At 45.0% G+C, this 20,264-nt stretch overlaps 1 protein-coding gene across 1 annotated transcript in view; it reads left to right on the top strand.

Moving 5' to 3' along the window:
* The window catches only part of chd7 (chromodomain helicase DNA binding protein 7), a 96,841-nt gene extending 77,840 nt beyond the window's left edge, over nt 1–19,001 (top strand). The window contains exons 24-38 of the mRNA XM_055014286.1: nt 2,479–2,582; nt 4,345–4,474; nt 5,512–5,627; nt 7,030–7,450; nt 7,928–8,136; nt 8,249–9,253; nt 9,641–9,807; nt 10,502–10,756; nt 12,143–12,313; nt 12,603–12,836; nt 12,917–13,132; nt 13,231–13,371; nt 13,491–13,595; nt 14,406–14,586; nt 15,822–19,001. Coding sequence (XP_054870261.1) covers nt 2,479–2,582; nt 4,345–4,474; nt 5,512–5,627; nt 7,030–7,450; nt 7,928–8,136; nt 8,249–9,253; nt 9,641–9,807; nt 10,502–10,756; nt 12,143–12,313; nt 12,603–12,836; nt 12,917–13,132; nt 13,231–13,371; nt 13,491–13,595; nt 14,406–14,586; nt 15,822–16,837 — 4,471 coding nt within the window. The 3' untranslated portion in view covers nt 16,838–19,001. The remainder of the gene's footprint in view (nt 1–2,478; nt 2,583–4,344; nt 4,475–5,511; nt 5,628–7,029; nt 7,451–7,927; nt 8,137–8,248; nt 9,254–9,640; nt 9,808–10,501; nt 10,757–12,142; nt 12,314–12,602; nt 12,837–12,916; nt 13,133–13,230; nt 13,372–13,490; nt 13,596–14,405; nt 14,587–15,821) is intronic.
* Nucleotides 19,002–20,264: the final 1,263 nt, after the last annotated feature.

The following is a 20,264-nucleotide window of genomic DNA, read 5'->3' as shown; positions in this document are numbered from 1 at the left end:
GACATGAAGTTTTCTGTGTGCAGATTGCACGATGAAAACGCAGCTGAATCTCAGCCTACAATGTACGTGAGTCGATGTGAACGGGCAAGAATAAAAGCGTGCGCCGTCCATCCATGAAAAATAAACAACTGAAGGATAAACGGAGCTCCTACAATCACAGGGAAACTAGCCAAACATGAACGGAGCCCTCACCCTTTTATGTGTTTGGAGAGAAATCCCAAAAAAAGGAAGAGGAGAATATGGACACGATTCGTCCATATGCTTCGTCCTTTTTTGTCCGGTTGTGGTCTGAGCTGGAGGACACGTCTAAAAGGCTTCTGCTGCCACAGCTCTACTAGACTGTCTTCTTTGTTTAAATCCCACATACTTGTTTTGATGCGTTTTGTCACCGTAAATCACCTACTTGGGTTTAGCTCCAGTGTTACACTAATCAGTACATCATTTCATCCTACATTTCTATTGGTTAGTTAGTTGTCGTAGGTTGCAGCAGCAGATCATCACCCCAAATTTCTGACAGTCAGAATTTTATGCCAGCTTGTCTTTGGTCTCCATGACAACGCCTGTCCTTGAACCTGTCTCTCAGTGCAACATAGGACCACTGATTTAGAGCCAAGACCGAAGATGTTGCCACCATTCTTTCACCATTTGGTATCTTTCGTCTGGGACGGCTGAAAATCGCATAGTGTGTAGAGGTCTTAAAGAAATATAAACAATCCAGCCTGTTTTCGCCGCTATAGAACAATGATGCCGTGGTGCAGTCAGACCATTCTGTAGTGCTGAATGAGAAAGCGGGACTAAACTGATAAGTAGCTCGACTGAGGCTGGACTGCAGTCAGAATGTTAATTTGCATCAACAGGTGCACTTAATTGCTCTCCGTTTTTACTATTTACCAATCCTCATGACGGCACTTAAAAATGAAGAAAGAAGGGTTTTAAACGCGTTAAACACACGGCAAAAACAGCAAAACAACAATCTAATCCAGTCAGTGAAGTTAGCGTGGCTCCCACCAGCGCTTTATGGCACCAAACTAACCTTATACATGAATGTAAATCTAGTTTGGTCCCATTATGCTTTGAAATTGAATCCAGTGAGAATAAACAGGCAGGCAAATGTGTGTTTTGATGATATAGTGCTGCGTCTCTTAAATTTATGCAGTGACACTCCACCGCTCCCCACTTGATGTCCTTTTCACCTTTGGCATTCAGTTTCTCAAATCGGAGTTATTTCCAGATTGACCTTTCCATGGCAACGAAACAGATGCCAGCGAGCAGCACTTCCTGTTTAGATCATTATTCCTTTCTCTTGTGTTTGCTGAAACTCACTGCTCAGTCAAAAAAAAAAAAAGGAACAGTTGGAATATTTGGGTTTATTCATAGCATGGAGCTGCAAGGGTGTCAAATTCATCTTAGTTCAGGTTCCACATTCAGCCCAGTTTGATCTCCAGTGGGCCGGACCAGTAAAACCACAGCATAATAACCTATAAATAACCACAAGTCCAAATTTAAGGAATAATCTTAGTATCTTTTTACAAAACATCATGGACAACCTGAAATTTCTTAAGAAAAATAAGTAAAATTTCAGCAATATTATGCCTCAGTTTGTCATTTACACATTATAACTTACAGATCAGAGTGTCTACAAAGGAACACAACATTTAATAACAGGTATCTGGAGCTATAGGATTTTACTTTATGATCAAAACGACAAAAGACAAAAAAAACAACAAAAACAAGACAAAATATTACAAAAATGAGACACAGAACGATAAAAGCGAATAACCAAACGACAAAATGACACAAATGACACAAAACAAAACGAAAGAGACAAAAAAATAGACAAAAGTTACACAGCGACAAAACAATGGACAGACAACAATAACGAGACAAGAAATGACAAAAGCATGCGACAAATGACAAAAAAAATAGACAAACAACAAGAGCAAGACAGAAAGGAAACACAAAACGACAAGAACAAGAAACAAAACAACAGAAGTCAGACAAAAAAACAACAAAAAAAGACAAAATATTAGAAAAATGAGACACAAAATGACAACAGAACAATGAGAAATCTAGTATTTTACTTTATGATCAAAACAACTTGTCATGGAATTTAAATTAATTTTTAAATTTATAGTTTTACTAATTTACAATCTGCAGTTAATGTCTTCTCTGTAATTTTTACACTTTGAGGTCTGCATTGGACTCTCTGGAGGGCCAGTTTTGGCCCGCAGGCCTGATGTTGGACACCGAACAAGACCATAACTCTGCATTTACATTAATGCTCCTTAAATATTTTGTTTTTGTCCCTGGTTGGCAGCTGACAGCTTTAAGAATCTGATTCAGACGCAAATGGCTCATAATCAGATTTCCACTCGTTCGTCTTTTTTTGTTCGCAGTTGAAATACAAGACTGATGGAGCAAACTGAACAGTTTTTACTTTGATTATCAGTGATGTGACGTTGTTTGTCTCCGCCACAGTGTGCTGGATGTCTGGATTCCCCAGCCGTTCCACGCCGAGGTCCCGGCTGACTGGTGGGACAGCGAGGCCGACAAATCCCTGCTCGTCGGCGTCTTCAAACACGGTAACGGACTCACATCTTCCCAGCATAACACACATAACGCACACACACGCACGTATAGATAACATGTCAGCACCTTCACACACATCGGTGTCTTCCAGCTCATCGCCATCAAACACACACACATCCCACCCACTTCTGCTGCCACCAGTTGATTGGTGTTGCCATGGTGATGGCGGTACGCAGCTGGCAGGCTCGGTGTGCTGTTGGGATGTGATTGATGGCCGGTTTCGCCACTGGCTGAGTGTGTGTGTGTGTGTGTGTGTGTGTGTGTGTATGTGTGTGTGTGTGTGTGTGCGTGCACGGCGTTACAGGTGTTATGGTGGTAAACAGAGATGATCTTGAGTAGCTAAATCTCTCCTGCTTGTTTGTGAGCGTCGCATTAATCTCCAGGTGACCCACCTTCAGCTGCACTCTGAATGTGACTCCTGGATGTGACAGGCGGAGCTTCGTGTGTGTGTGTGTGCGCGTGTGTACGCTGCGGACGGAGACCCTCATTCATATTAATTTTGCATAATTGTCATAATTTTTCCATCATTGCCACCTTCTATGATTCAATTAGGACACACACACAGAGACACACACAGGAATACAAAAGGGCTCACCCATAGTTAATCATAATCCTCATTCACCAGGGAGGCCCTTCGGGGGACCGACACACACACATGTACACACTGAGCTTTGTATGCAGACACACAGAGGCACACAAAACAACACTACACACACTACACACTACACACACACACACACACACACACACACACACACACACACACAGAAGAGTGATGGCCTATAAAGGCCCTGATGATTAACGTTTGGCTGCAGGCAGAGCTGTGTGTGACGGTTAGGAACAATGCGTCACATCTTTCCTAATTGAAATGTGATGGAGAGAAAGAAGGAAGGAGGGATGAATGAAAGGTTAAAAAGAGGCGGTGTGGTTCTGTTACCTCCTCTCTCCTCTCCTGCCTCCCCCCGGTTCATGTTTCCATCCCCTCTCCTTATTTTTTTTACTCTTTTCCCCTCACCTCACATGCTCCTCTACATTTTCATCCCATTCCTTCCATCTTTTCTCCCCCTCCTCGCTCTCCTTCCCGATGTGTCTCGGTAGGATCTGCACATTCTAATCTGTTCTGCCTGAATGCTCCTAACGGACAAACACACTCGCACAGTTTCTCACACCCACTAGCTCACTTTCACAGACTCCATGACACACACACACACACACACACACACACACACACACACACACACACACTCTCCTTCCTCTTCATCCTCCCTCCTCTCCCTCTGACACAAATGAGCACCTGCAGGCTCACTTGGATAAGCACACACACATGAACACGCACGTGCACAACGGAGGCGAGTACACAAACACACACACACACACACACACACACACACACACACAGGCTGTCTGTCTTGTCAGCAGCTGGCTCCTGGGGTCTGCCCTTCTGCTGCTGTTTTTGTCTATTCCTTCATTTAATATGGATGCTGTGTGTGTGTGCGCTGTGTGTGTGTGTTGGGCTGTGCAGAGTCCCGTCTGTCTAGAAGTGAGCTAGAAAGCACAACTTTTTTTTTCTTTTTCTTTCACCTTTCTTTCCAGGAGTTTGCCTTCAGCTGAGTGTGTGTTGACTAAATAACCTTCTGGTCTCTCCGAGGCAAATTTGACTAGTTACAGATTAAAAATCCGGTTTACAGCCTCCTGGACCTTCAGGCATGGATTCCAGGTGTCTGTATTTTCTCATTTCTTTCCCTCCGTCTTCAGGCTATGAGAAGTACAACTCCATGCGAGCCGACCCCGCCCTGTGTTTCTTGGAGCGGGTGGGCATGCCGGACGCCAAAGCCATCGCCGCCGAGCAGAGGGGCTCCGACATGATGACAGATGGCGTTGAGGGGTAAGAGAGAAGGTTCCCCTGACCACAGAGCAGCTCTTCACTCTGACGTCCTTCTAGATCAGAAGTGTCAAACTCATCTTAGTCCAGGTTCCACATTCAGCCCAGTTTGATCTCAAGTGACCAGTACAATCAGAGCATAATAACCAACAAATAATCACAACTCCAAATTTAATGAATAATCTTATCTTTTTACAAAACATCATGAACAACCTGGAATTTCGTAAGAAAAATAAATTTCAGCAACATTCAGCCTCAGTTTATCATTTCCTCATTACAACTTCCAGATCACAGAGTGTCTACAAAGACACAAAACATTTAGTCACAGCTACCTGGAAGTGAACGATGTAGTATTTTACTTTATGATCAAAAAGACAATAAGCAACAAAAACAGGACAAAATATTACAAAAATGAGACGCAAAACGACAAAAGCAATAAACAGTGACACCGCGACAAAACAATGGACAAATGACAAAAGCGAGAAACAAAACGACAAAAAAATACACAAACAGCACAAACGAGACAGAAAGGAAACAAAACGACAAAAACATGAGACAAATGACAAAAGTCAGACGACAAAAAAGACTAAAAAAACTACAAAAACAGGACAAAATATTAGAAAAACAAGACAAAATGTCAAAAGAAGAATGAACAATCTAGTATTTTACTTTATGATCAAAACAACTTGTCATGCTCTAGAAATGATTTTAAATTTGTAGTTTTACTGATTTATTTCTGCAGTTAGTGTCTTTTCTGAAATTTTTACACTTTACAAAGTCATCCCAGATTGGACCCTTTGGAGGGCCGGTTTTGGCCCACAGGCCACATGTTTGACACTCCTGGTCTAGATGTTATTCTTCCCTTTTCGCTGGTATCTCTGGTTTTGAGTAGCTGTATTGTAATACTTCCTCTGCCATTTTCCAGCCTATTCAGCCTCAGTTGATTGTTTGTAGGCCTTTAAATTCAAATCCAACAAACGAAAATGCTCCAGTTGTTCCTGAAGTTAAATTCTTTCTTGTTTGTTTCTGTAACTCTACAGCGAGGACGAGGATCCAGAGTACAAGCCGCTGCGCATGCCTTTCAAAGATGACTTGGACGACTTCACCAACTCTCCACTGGACGACAAAGATGAAACTGTGGAGGGCGAGACTGGAGGTAAACCGGAGCTGTACACAAAAGGAGGCGATGCATTTTCAAAGCAGAATTACTACAGAAAAAAGTGGGAATTCACTGGGAAAGTGTGTCGGGCCATAAAACAACACACACATCGACACATATCAATAGCCTCTGAAATTTCAACCCAGTATAACCCGGCAGAACCCACAAACATTCAAGTCCTTTAGCATTTAAACAAATGACAAGTGTGTTAAAAAGTGCAAAACTAGCAAAGGCCACTACAGATGTAATTATCTAAAATGAGTTTTGTACACAAATGAGTTGTCTCTGCCGGAAGACGGAAATGTCAGGTGATTCATTCCTTGAACTCAGACGGTCAGCGCTAAAGGCCCAGAGCTGCTAAAATGTCAACGAGGTCCAACAAACAAGGAGCAAATGTAAAATAAGACGTAGGATCAGTGTTGACATTACACACTTATAGCAGGGCTGTCAAACATGTGGCCCTTGGGCCAAAACCGGCCCTCCAGATGGTCCGATCCGGCCCCTGGGACGACTATATAAAGTGTAAAAGTTACAGAGAAGACATTAACTGCAAGTTTGAAATTTGTAAAACTATAAATTTAAACTATTTTCTAGATCATGACAAGTTGTTTTGATCATAAAATAAATAGTTCTGTCATTTTGTGTCTCATTTTTATATTTTGTCTTGTTTTTGTTTTTTGTCAGACTTGTCGTTTTGCTTTTGCCTCACTTGCGTTTTTGTTTTATTTTTGTCATTGTGTGTTTTGCTTTATTCATTGGTTTGTGTGTTGTTTTTGTCATTTTGTGTTTTTTGACTGTGTTTTGTCTATTTTTTGTCGTTTTGTTTCTCGCTTTTGTCATTTTTTGTCTTGTTTTTGTCATTTGTCCATTTTTTTGTCGCTTTGTAGCTTTTTTCACTTTGTTTTGTTTCATGTCGTTTGTCTCATTTTTTGTCGTTTTGTTTCTCTCTTTTGTCATTTTGTGTCTTGTTTTTGCAATATTTTGTTTAATTTTGTATTTTTTTGTCGTTTTTGTCATTTTGTCTCATTTTTGTCTTGTTTTTGATCATAAAGTAAAGTCCTATATCATTCAGTTCCAGATTCCTGTGACTAAATATTTTGTGTCTTTGTAGACACTCTGTGATCTGGAAGTTGTAATGTGGAAATGAAAAACTGAGGCATAATGTCATTGAAATTTAAGTTATTTTCCTTAAGAAATTTCAGGTTGTTCATAATGTTTTGTAAAAAGATAATTCTTTAAATATGAACATTTTCAGAACGTACTTTTTTGCACTAAAACAAATGGAAGAAATTTGTACTGGTCCGGTCCACTTGAGATCACATTGGGCTGAATGTGGCTCCTGAACTAAGAAGAGTTTGACATCCCTGACTGATGGTCTCCTCTGTCTCCTGTCCTGTAGCTAAATCAGGTGAAAACGGACAAAGCGCACCTGGTGTAGGAGGAGCTTCGGGCTCCAGCGAGCGTCTCTATTGGCCAGCAGCCTCAGCTCTGACAGCTCGTCTGCGTCGCCTCATCACGGCCTACCAGCGCTCCAACCGCAGAGAGCAGCTCCGTCAGGAGGCCCTCAACCGACCTGACGGCCGCCGGCGACGACGCAGGGAGTTCCTGCCCTCCATGGCCATGGTCGCTGAGACTGGAGGAGCAGCAGCTTACATCCAAGATGGAGCAGGGGTGTTCATGACAGATGGAAGCCCCTATCTGGCCAAAGGAGGCGCTTACTTTGCCAAAGGTGGACAGTTCATGCCAGAGGCGTCGCCAGTGATGACCGCCAGCTCCCTGATGGCCGATGGAGCCATGTACTACAAGGAGAGAAGACAGAGGTAGTGTTTTAGTTGATGCTGTATTAATAAGATAAGATCTCCTTTATTCATCCGTAGTGTACAAAATACAAGTTTCTGAAAGTGTTTGTGTGAAATGTGTCAGGAGTCTTAAATGTGTAAAGTGACTGTATACTAATACTAAAAACTAGAAAGATTAACAGAAAAAGAACTGAAATAGAGTAAACGGATCTATTGCACTGATGTATTACACTTGAGTCTACTAGGAAAGAGTCCGGTTATATTGCACATAGAAAGCTTTGTTCATTATGTATCCCTTCTGCAGAAGGGGAGGAATTGTAAAATTGTAATATAAGGTTTACTCTGTGATTGTGTGCTACAATATAACTCTTCAGGAAATTAGGAAAATAGAGTTTTACAACACCCCAACAGCAACCTGCAGAAATCCCCAAGAATCAAAAAGAATGAATCCTGTATTATTTGTTTTAATTGAGCCTTTTTTTCTCATTTCGTCCTCAGATGGACTCGTCGTGAGGAGGCTGACTTCTATCGTGTTGTCTCCACATTCGGAGTCGTCTTTGACACCCAGCGTCAGAAATTTGATTGGACACAGTTCAGGGCCTTCGCTCGACTGGACAAGAAAACAGACGAGAGCTTGGAGAAATATTACTACTCATTCATCGCCATGTGCAAACGGGTCTGCAGGATGCAGATCAAGACTGAAACTGGTGAGAGGAAACACTACTGCTGTTACTGCCCGACAGAAAGGTGGTTTTGCATCTTTTTCTATGTTTCTGCGTTGTTTCTCACTAAGGTCTTCCTCTGCTTTTTTCCCATCAGAACTCCCTGACCCGACCCTGATCATCGACCCCATCACAGAGGAGCGTGCCTCCCGGACCTTGTACCGCATCGAGCTGCTCCGTCGCATCCGAGAGCAGGTCCTTCCTCATCCACTGCTCTCTGAGCGCCTCAAGCTCTGCCAGCCTTCTCCAGACCTCCCAGAGTGGTGGGAGTGCGGACGTCACGACCGAGACCTCCTCCTGGGGGCGTCCAAGCACGGAGTGAGCCGTACAGATTATCACATCCTGAACGACCCCGCCTTGGCCTTCCTGGAAGCCCACCAGCGCTTTACCAGCCAGCGGGGGGCCGGAGCTGCCGTCGGAGAGATGACCAAAGCCAGCATGGCGGCGTCAGAAGCCACCTCTGCTCCACTCCTCACCCCTGCAGAGCTGGCGAGTGCTGCAGCTGCTGCCAAAATTGCTGTTAACGTGGCTAAAGAAGAGGAGGGTCAGGAGAAAGGTGTGAAGACGGAGGAAGGGAAAGCAGAGACGGAGGTGAAAATGGAAACGGAAGGAGCAGATGCCAACGACATTCCGTGTACCAAGACTGAAGCCCTCGATGAGTTAAAGGAAAATGAGGGAGAGGTCAAAGAAACGACGGATGAAAGGGCCGCTTCGCCAGAGAAGGTGAAGAAAGAAGAGGAGGTCCAGCCAAAAGTGGAGAAAGAGGAGCAGGAAGAACAAAAGCAGGAGCAGAGCAGAGAGGAAGAGAAGAAACCCGAAAATGACCAAGACAAAGACTTGACTGAAGAGAAGAGCAGCTCGAGTCCTGCTGAGTCTCACAGCGACCAGAAGGAGACGACCACCGAGGTGCCAGAACGTCCTGACTCTCCTCCCAAAGCAGAGCCGAGCCACAAGCCTGCAGAGGAGGAAGACAGGGAGGAGAAGGAGAACCCAGAGTCTCCTAAATCTCCAAAGTCTGCCGACACAGAGAAGAGCCCTGAGGAGGAAGAGGAGGAGAGGCTGGATGAAGACGACAAATCTGAGAAATCCTCTCAGGCTGAAGGTATGGGGACAGTTTTTTTTTTTTTTTTTTTTGCTGTAGTATAAACGTAGAGTCACTGATCTCAGCAGGGAGAGTTTTGGTTTTAGAGACGAGTTGAAGCTCTAGTTATAGCACAGATTTCTGAAATGACTTAATTTAACCGTACTTTTGTGTAATATAATCCCTTTTGTTAAGCAGTTTATTTGTCCTGGTTGCCGGCCTTCATTATTGCTGACCCCACACTCGGTCATGGGCCTATTTCTGGTGTTTCCCCTCATGACTCGTCAGTGTTTTAATGAGCCTCAGTTCCAGGGGCGAGAGAATAAAATGAGTTTGGATCCCTTGATGACAATTCGGAAGCTCTTTTTAATTAAGAGTTGCAACGTGACTTTGGTTCTCTCTGCACAGCGAGTGCTGCATCAGAGCAGAAGAACTTCGACGAGGAGAGCATCGCGTCTCTGAGCACGTCGGCCCGAGATGAAACCAGAGATGGGTTCTGCCCTGACGACCTGCCAGAAACTTCAGCCCTGCAGGCCTTACAGGACCGAGCCTACGCCTTCTCCTTCTGGCCTAAGGTGAGTCTCAAGTAATAGGGAGCACTGACATAAGAAGGCCAGGTAATGATCGTGTGGAATTACCTTTATAATAATGTCTCACGGGGCAAATTCAGCAGAGCAGAGTCGTCCAATACACCACTGTGCACCTACAGTTGGCTTCTGTTTGGCTGATTTTGATCAAATAAGTCCATTTTTAAAGAGAAAATTCGGTCCCAAATGAGCCCATTTTCTAGTTTCCTAATTGATCTGTCGTAACAAACTGAACCATCTTTGGGTTTGGACAAAATAAGACATTTAAAATGACAACTTGAGCTCTGAGGAATTCTGATAAGCATTCTACACGATGTCCTAATATTTTATTAGCCAAGGAAATAATCAGCCTTGTATTAAATGTGTACCAGGAGGAGACGGATCGTTCCTTTTGAACCACTGGAAGGAAAGCTTTTAATGTGAAACATCTGGCCAGGAAGTGTTTACTTGACCGTAGCTCAACGGGATCATAAAAACAGCAAGGCAGGAGTGATTGGAAAGAATTAGTGAATGCAAAGAGTGTTTTGCGTTAAAGAGAGTTTGGTGTTGTACTGAAGGAATTCGTCCTGTGGGATTGTTTTGATAAATTCAGGTGAAGGTGCAGCAGCTACACATGAACATGTTGAGTTTGTACAGAAATAAACCCTGAAAACTAACAGAATAACCTCCGTCCTCTGCTCAGGACCGAGTGATGATCAACAGGATGGATAACATCTGCGAGGTGGTCCTGAAGGGCAAGTGGCCTGTCAACAGACGTCACGTCTTTGACTTCCCCGGCAACCTGTTGCCAGGGCACGGCTCCACGGCAACCGCAGCGGCCGTAGCCACGGCGACCGACAGCCCGCTGCAGAGGCGGAGCCTGGCCGAGTTGACGATGGCCGGCCTCCACACGGCGTACAGCGGGAGTGAAGATAAAACACTATCACCACAGGTTCATGTGAGTGTCGGCGCACCAATAACCCTCCAACAGGATTCACTGTTAATGCACATTCTTCCTGACAGTGAAAAGTCCACGAGCATTGGAACGCCGCTAATACACAGTGGTCCCTCGATAGACAAAAATCCGTGAAGTAGCGACCATATTCATTTTATTATTTCTATATATTTTAAGGCTTTATTAACCCTCTCTACACTCTGCAGAGCAACACAATGCGCAGCGATCAGACCTCGATGTGAAATGGATGCCCAGCGCTGTACGCTACACACTTTATTTCAATTAAATATTCTTTTAATATGTTTTAATTAATATTTTTAGACGTATTTTATATTGTTTTCAATTTTTTAGACTAGAAAATGCTTATTTAAACTGCAAAAAATAGTCAAAATAATGTAGCGATGGCAGAGCCGGTCTATGACTGAACTGTTGTGCTGCAATGCACCATGGGAGTTCGGGGTGTTGGAGGTTTAAATGTCATTATTGTGGTTTATGTTAGTGTTCCAGTGTTACTAGTGTTTGTGTTTTTGTGGTTTAGTCAGCCTGGTTGGTTTGGTTCAGTGTTATGTTGTCAGGACCGTGTGTGTGTTTGATGACTTTCTGCCACATTTGCTAGATTGTTGATCTCTGAGTGTCAAAATAAAAGCATCTCTAGTGTCACTCTGGTTGATTGTTTACATGTGAGAAAAACGTTACATGGATTATAATTGTAATGTTCGTGAACTTTGGGGCATAATTTGCAAAAACTGCAGCATCCAAAACCCTAAACGGTTAATTTTCTATCAGGAAGTTCTAACTTTTTAGACTGCAATGACATTTTTTTATGATGGTTATGCAGATATTTAATTATTGCTTCTTGAAAATGGAAAGAAAGGTGTGAAACTTCCAATCCAGGCTGGTTTAGTGTCTCCATTAAGTTCCTGTAGGTGTATATCTATGGATGGATTCATGTTTCTACTAAAAGACAGTCTTTGGTTGACATTTCTCTACCTTTTGGGGCTCTGGCATCAGTGGAATCTGATGTGTTGATGTTTGACCAGACAAGGGTCCAGTGGTATTTTGGTATTACTGACCTGAAATCAGCCTAAGATGACCCAAGAATTATCCAAAATATCCTTGAATTGTCCAATATTATGCAGAATGCATGAAAGGCAGACATCCTTTCTCCAGTGTCGTTCTTCAATGCAGTTCGCCACAACAATAAATATATAAAAAATACCTATACACCGTAAAATTTCGCAATGTAGCGAAAAATCTGCGATACTAAATGTAATTTAAAAATACGTGATACAGTGAGACCACGATATGGCGAGGAACTACTGTAATTAGTCTTAGTTGTCCAAGCTGCTGCTGCTAGAAAGAAGAGTAACCGTCGACCTGATGTTGCAGGAGGACGCTCTGAGCCTGACGGTGCCTCGTCAGAGGAGGAGGAGGAGGAGAAAGATTGAGATTGAGGCGGAGAGGGCAGCCAAGAGACGCAACCTGATGGAGATGGTGGCTCAGCTGAGAGAAAGCCACGCTGCCGCCGAGTCCCAGAGCCAAGCTATAGACCTCACCAAGGTGCTCCGTCAGCAACCAGTGCTACCAAAATACAGGGTGTCCCAAAATATTTAACATCAAATGACTTCTCTTTGGGAGTGAACGGCATGACTCAACCTGAAAACAGAACAAAAATAAAACATTACATATAAAATCTTGATCTGTTCCTATACAGTCTGTGAAAATTTGAGGTAAATTCAACAAGAATTGCCAAAATTATTGGCCTGCGAAATGATGTCAAATTTTTTGGGACACCCTGTACTTTAAAAAGTTAGTTCTTTTGCTGAAGCTGATCTGTCTTGCCTTTCAGGGTATGCACCATCACCACAAGGCCTCTCCCTCATTGGCCGGTTTCCCCAGCGCCCTGGTGGCAAACCCCTCCCTCAAAGCCCAGATGGAGCTGCTGCAGCAAGCCCCGCCCTCGGCACACAGAGCCAACGGTTCGCTGGACGCCGACCTGCCCATCATGAGGAGGAGGCGGGGCCGCAGGAAAAATGTGGAGGGCCTGGAGCTGCTGTTCATGAGCAACAAGAGAGCCGGAGGGGTAAGTAGCTGAACTCCAGTCTGTCTGTGTTTCTTTATCAGGTGTGCAAATCTGTTTAACGGGTCCCTCTGTGGTTTCAGGATGATGCCGACGGAGTGAAGGTTTCAGGTGTGGAGGGGGCTCAGGATGCCGCTCGTGCCCACAGACCCCTCACCATCCCCGAACAGAGCCCCAGTGCCAGGTCTCTGGCCTCTGGAAGTCTGGATGAGGAGGACTCAGCAGTTTCCAACAAGGAGCTGGGAGAGTGGCTGAGGCAGCACCCGACATACACCATGGACATGTCTGGATTCACACCAGTACGTCCTCCTCTTCATTCTCCTCGTCATCTTTATTCCTGTTATTCCTGCCACAAGTTTTCACACCTACCTTTGTATTTTGTGTCCTTCTGCTACAGAAGAGCGAAGAGTTACTGCTGTCTCAGTTCTCCAAGCCCAAGCAGAAGCGCCATCGCTGTCGAAACCCCAACAAGATCGACATCAACACCCTGACCGGGGACGAGAGAGTGCCTGTGGTCAACAGACGAAACGGACGCAAGGTAGACTAACTCATCCAGAACAGCAGCGGTAGATCCAGTGAAGAAGATGTTGGCTAAGCATGAGTGGCACGTCAAGTTGAACTAAAACTAAACTAACTAAACAACCTCCTGTTCTTCAGATGGGCGGTGCCATGGCTCCACCGATGAAGGAGCTTCCGAGGTGGTTACTGGAGAACCCTGAGTTTTCCATCGCTCCTGACTGGACAGAGATCGTCAAACAGTCGGTTAGTAACCGACCAAACCAATAAACAGCTAGAACTCATGGATTAAGAAGTGGCCAGTGTAATTGAAGATTGTTGTACTATTGTTTCCTTTCAGCGATGGATGGATGGATGGATGGATGGGTGGATGGATGGATGGATGATGGATGGATGGATGATGGATAGATGATAGATGATGGATAGATGATGGATGAATAGATAGATGAATTGATGGATGGATAGAGAGATGGATAGAGATGGATGGATACTTTATTAATCCTGAGGGAAATTGAAGGGATGTCTGAGTTGTCTGTCGAGTTTTTATGTTTTGTTGCTTTTGATCGGAAACCGTTTAACCCTTGGATGCGTGGACTGCATCAGGAGATCCCATTATCCATTGGATTCGGGTCACTTTTGTCCTATGTTGTGCATCAACGGGTGAAGTGTTACAGATCACCTGAAGTACCTGGCTGCAGGTACTAGAGAATATGGGCGGTTCCATGTCGTCAGGCAGTGTGCATTGTGGGAGTTTATCTAGTAAAGGAGCATCATGATAAAGACTTCTACAGACTTTCTGACTTCAGGCTGGTGAACAAGTGCTTGGATGGAGTAGGACAGTGATGCTACATCCCAGTGGAACATTTTATTTGCTGATTTATTTTGTCGGTGTTTGTGTGACAACAGATGTAAACAAAGAATCAGGCATTGGTTTTCAATTCCAATCACTTGAAAAGTTCCCATGATGAATCCCGATCCCTCCCAAGCAGCCAGTTTTAAGTTCTGTTACGAACTGCACATTTTATTTTTGTAACCAGAAGTCCTTCCTCCACACAGGGTTTCCTCCCAGAAGCCATGTTTGACCGCCTTCTAACGGGCCCTGTGGTCAGAGAGGAGGGTGTCCGTCGTCGGGGGCGACGACCCAAATCTGAGATCGCTAAGGCAGCGGCCGCCGCTCAGGCAGCAGCTGCAGCTCAGGCTGCTCAGGCATCACTGGCCTCTGCTGCTTCATCTGCAGGTATGAACCAGATCTAAACACAGATGATCCACCAGCATGTTGAGGAGAATAAGATACTCAGTAGGAGATGGGAGTACCAGAACATTCGGACTATTGAGCACACCTGAATATAAGCCACACCCACTAAATTTAAAAGCAAAGACTGTGTACATATATAGACCGCTGTCAGGAACATTCTTCAGTCCTGACTTCTCCAAATAAATACTCATTCATCTCTCAAGTCAAAGCAAAGTTTTACTTGCATAAAGAATCACTTGAACAGAGCACAGTCTGAACGGGTGACCGACAATAGGTGGAAACAGTTTAGTTTTTAAGCAGGAACATAAACAAGTTACAGTGGTATTATCAGTTTCTGAGCAGCCAGTTTCAACCAGCTGCTTGCAGGATCAACTTGTTATATTTTCATGGTCAAAATTAGATCATGGAAATTTACTGGGTACGTTGGGTTGTATGAGTTCACAGTCACACAGCTATACAGTAGTTTGAAATCATAAAGAGCATTTAATCAGAACATAATTCTAATTTCATAACAACCGCATCTGTCTGTCAGCCGCAGGTTTCCACGTTGTAACATGAGATATTTACACAGAAAGATTTTTAACTTTTAAATCTGAGAAACCTCTGAAATCTCCAATCTTCTTTTCGGTAGTAATTGTTTTGGCTTTCAGTCGGATCTGCACGGTGGAATCACCTCGGCCCTCTGCTCTCTGTGTGTTCACCTACTCTTCAAGAATGTTTTCAAGTTCTGGCCGTCAGCTTTTATTACCTCTGAAAGCTTTTGTGGTCATTTTGCATTGAGTCGGTTCACGCTGCGACTGCAGCGTCTCTCCACGGATTCATTGATGCCAAGCTGACCTGCAGCAGCTCTATTTCCTTCATCGACAGGCAGATCCATTACCTTTAACTTCAAAGCTGAATCATATGCATTTCTTCGTGTGTTTTCCATGATAAGGGTGTGTGCATGAAGAGCAAAATGACAGATCTGAAGAATTTAGTGTTGAGTGCCTTTGATTTAATTGGAGCAGTTTCATTGGTCTGATGTGACGAGGCTAAACATTTTGACGGCATGAAGCTCGTAAAAATTTGTAAATTAAGCCGCAGGGTTCAAAGCGTGTGAAAAAGTAGTAGCTGATAGTCCAGACATTCCGGTAGTCTGTGCTGTTGTGTATTTGTGTTTTAACCCTGTGTTTGTGCTGTTGTGTATTTGTGTTTTAACCCTGCCTCTGTGTCTGCAGGCGGCATCAACCCTCTGCTGCTCAACAGTCTGTTTGGAGGGATGGATCTTTCTTCTCTCCAGAGCCTCCAGTCTCTCCAGTTGGCTGCTGGTCTGATGGCCTTCCCTGCCCCCACCGACCCCAAGCAGGCCGCCGCCAGCGCCGCCGCCGCCTCCATGCTGCCCCTCATGCTGCCCGGCATGGGAGGCCTGCCCAACATGGCCGCCGCCCTCCCCAACATGTTCAGCCTCGGCGGGCTCTTCGGCGGTAACTTAGCGACCGCCGCCGCCGCCTCCAACGCCGCCGTCGCTGCTGCTGCCGGCAACACCAACGGAACGGTGGAGGCAGAAGGAGGCGGCGACGAGACGCTGCCGTCGAAGAGGAAGAGAGAGACGGAGGAGAAGGACGAGGGAGACGACGGCGACAAGGCGGAGGAGGAGGCTGAAGAGGAAGAAGTGAGCAAGGCCAAGAAGAAGAAGATGGAGAAAGAGGGAGGAGCAGAGAAATCACTCAATGATGTCAGCGCAGCAGCTCAGGTCCCGGCTGCCGATTCGTCAGCTGAGGCGTCCATCAACGGCGACGCCGCCGCCCTGCTGGCTGCAGCCGGTATGTCTGCCAACTCCCTGGCCTTCAACCCCTTCCTCCTGTCCACCATGGCCCCCGGCCTCCTCTACCCCTCCATGTTCCTACCTCCGGGCCTGGCGGGCCTCAGCCTGCCCGGCTTCCCCACCGCCTCCACACTGGCCGAGCTGCAGAGCGCCATGGCCGGAGCTCTGGGGGGCAACGCCGGGACCCCCAACCCCCCCAGAGACGAGGAGGAGGACAAGAAGGAGAGCCTGAAAGCAGCAGGAGAGGAGGATGAGGAGGAGGAAGATGGCGGAGGAGAGAGTGACTTGGCTGAGGAGAAGGAGGGGGGAGCAGAGGGGGAGGCGAGAGGTGAGGATTCAGCTGCAGAGGAGGGAGGGATGGGAGGACAGGAGGAGGAGGAGGAGGAGGAAGAGGAGGAGGCGTCTCCACAGAAGGACAAGAGTGACTGAATGAGACAGAAGACTGGCCTTGGACATTTCCTCACCTCTGACCTCCCCGCCACGTTTACACACCTCCACCAGAAATATCCAAACTATTATGAATCCTGTTTTATTTTTTTCTTTGTGTTGTTGTTGATGATTTCTTTCACTCTGTTGTTTATTTTTTGGCCAGGTATATTTACTATGCGTCAGAGAGGCCGAGGTTTGTGTGTGTTAAGTTAAATCTCTCTGATGGATAGTGTAGTCAGGGAAAATTGTCACGCCGCTCAGCAGAGCTCGGCTCTTCAAGGACCGTTTCTTCCTTTCTTCCTTCCTCTGGTTGGCCTGTGTGCTGTGAGCGGTGCACCCACACGTTCTCTCCTCAGATAGGACTTCACAAGGTTCCAATAGTACTATTATTATTATTATTATTATTATTGCTGCTTTCAGCTCTCAAGTCTTTATTTTTTTTTATTTTTGCCTCCTTCTTCTTTGTCTGGACTGTTTTGTTGTTGTTGGTCGTTGGCAGCATCTCATCAGAAGAAGGAGAACCTCCAGCCGTTGGGCTTTCTCCTGACATTAGTTCTCGAACGAAAAGAAAAGCAAACAGCATTACAGCTCACCCAGCTGTCTGTCTGACAAAGCTGCTGCAAAAGGAATCGTGGGTAATGGAGTTCTGTTCTGTCTCAGAGCAGATTGTTGTTTTTATTAGTTCTCACATATCAGAGCAGGTAGACTCCCAGGAGGAAAACCAGACTGGCTTAAAACTCAGTCTCACACACTGATGACCACAACACACACACACACACACACACACACACACACACACACACACACACACATCCAGGTGTCCGCCACTACACGCACACACTAACCTTCTGTCATGTGACTGTTTTCCTCTACGCTGAACCGATACTGTTAACCCCAGTCCCACACTGAATACCGAGTCTTTCCACCGCCGCCTCTCAGTCCTGTCTCTCTCTCTGTGCTCGGGGCGGCTGGTTCTGGTTCAGGAGGTGGCAGGCGGGCTGGGTCTGCCGCCGATCAGGCCTTCTGATTGGTCCGGAGCCAGCCGTGGTCGTCCAGAGGCTTCTGTGAATGGACTGAGAGCGGCGGTCCACACAGGGATGTGATGCTTCAGGTTTGTTCTTTAAAGGGGGGCACATGAGACGGTGGATTTCCCGGTGGCTGCCACTTTGCAGTTTATTTTATTTTATTCGTTCCTTCACATCCCGGTAGTTCCAGACCAAGTGCTGCTCCCTAAAGACTGTTGCTCTAGTCACACACACTGACACCCGGCCTGGCCCCGAACAGGACTGACACGTTTTCAACAGAGTTTAGAAAGTTTTTCTATATGAAGTTCAACTCTGCTGCTCGCCGAGTAGGTTCCTAATTTTTTTTTTTTTTTTTTTTTTTGGAATACTTGAAAAGTGCTTGATTTGTTTCCATTCCCCCTGAGGCCAGTTCAAGTGTCTGAGATGAATCAAGTGCTGCGAGCAGTTCAGATATTTGAAAGTACATTCAAACACACAGAGACACACACACACAGACACACACCGTGGCCAGGTCTTCTTAACGTTTGCTCTCACAGCCAGCCCAGCAGACGGAGAGGAGCGGCTCTGACGGAATCAAGACACCTTTTCTTTCCCCGTCAGAGACCCTCGTTCTCCTCTCCCACGCTGAGACAGCAATAACCAAGGCAGCTTTTGAATGTTCCAACATCACTCTCCCCACACACACACACACACACACACACACACACACACACACACACACACACACACACTATATGAATAACCACAAGTGTCGTATGAATAGAAAAGCAAAACTAAAACTGTAAATGATGACAAATGAGTACTGCAATCAATTTTGTCTCACTCTGTTCCTGTTGATGCACTGGTGTTAAAGAGTTAAATAATCAGGTACCTTTATTACTTAGCTACTTTTCTTGAAAAAATGGACTTTTTGTTACTTTTAGCCAGCAAGCTGAAGAGCATTACCTCAAAATTCTTATCTAGCCTTGAAGTTTACAGACATACCATGTAAATGTTTTTTTTCCTCTTCATTTTTTTTCTTTTTTGGTGTGTGTCTTTTTGTTGTTTTTTTTTTTTTTTTTTGGAGACATCATGTATGATGAATTGTAGCTATGATGCTTTTAATAAAAGTGAATCATGATATTCGCCTAGGAAACCAACTCTCGGCCTGCATCTCATTATTTCATTTGCTCCACTTGCACTTGGAGGAAAAACGTTCTCTGATGCGAGCATTTGATTTCCAGGATGAGATCAGACAGAATCACATTTCTGACGTTCATTTAAAGGTGCAGTTTTTCTAGACGGTCGGTGCAAAGACTGATGTTTGCTGCATTTCTTTGCTCTTGATTCATTTCATTCGTCTCCTTCCTGGTCTAGATTTATATGCTGATGTTTCTTGACGTGTTGAAGGGAAACTTCATTTAAATCTATTCTGAGAGGATCACTGCTGCTTACGCTGGATGGAGTTTGTCTAAAGCTCAGTTTGAAAATGAGAAAACAAATCAGATTTCTCACTTTGACCAGTCAGCTGTCTGCTTCAGGCTACTGCAGTCGACTCAAACAACTTTCAGAGCTCCTCACTTTATGCAAACTTTGCATTCTATTGTGTGTTAGACGTAGTTTCGCTCAATTCGCTTAATCTGTTATTTCATTTTTCATTTGAGATGGAAAAACCCAGTACTGAGTGTAAATGTGACTCGTGAGGCCTGTTAGCGTCCCCTAGAGGCCCCAGTGGTCCCTGCACAGAACTGAACCAGAGTGAGAGCAGAGACGGGTTTGGATAAACCCAAGTGTTTGGTTAGAGGTCGGTATTGTGGTTTTACAGCAGCAGGAGGAACATGTTGGTGTTAGAGGAGAACAGGGAGCGGCGGACGAAGTTTCAGGTCGAGTGGAGGCGAAATAAGATAAGAAGAAACAGCAGTGTGTGTGTGTGTGTATATATGTGTTTATGTGTGTGTAAATATGTGTGTCACTCCAGCCAGCCGTCAGAAATGGCCTCTCTCCCACTGGAGCTGCTGACAAAACACAAACTGACAGCCAGACCCCACTCTGTCTGCCTGCCTGTGTGTGTGTGTGTGTGTGTGTCAGTAAATAGACAATATGTGTGAGATTTCAGCTGTTCTTTTCTTGTGCCACATAACAACCAGCTTTGAGCTAAACTCGTGCACTCTGCAGTCAAAGACGTGTTGGATGTTGCTGAAAACATTGTATAATGTATGTTTCTGATGTTTCTGTACCGTTTGTTGTGTATCAGATCATCTACAGAAACTCAGCTCAGTTGTGTGTGCAGAAATAAATAAGCTGCAGATTGACTACATAAAGAGAGACACATGTAGTATCTAGTGGAACTGTTTAACCCTCATGTCGTCCTGTGGGTCAAAATTGATCCGTTTTAAAGTTTGAAAATGTGGAAAAAATATATT

Source organism: Amphiprion ocellaris, chromosome 10, assembly GCF_022539595.1.
Source record: "Amphiprion ocellaris isolate individual 3 ecotype Okinawa chromosome 10, ASM2253959v1, whole genome shotgun sequence".
Lineage (NCBI taxonomy): Eukaryota > Metazoa > Chordata > Actinopteri > Pomacentridae > Amphiprion > Amphiprion ocellaris.
The sequence above is the reverse complement of the archived record's forward strand: the minus strand, read 5'-3'. Positions and strand labels throughout refer to the sequence as shown.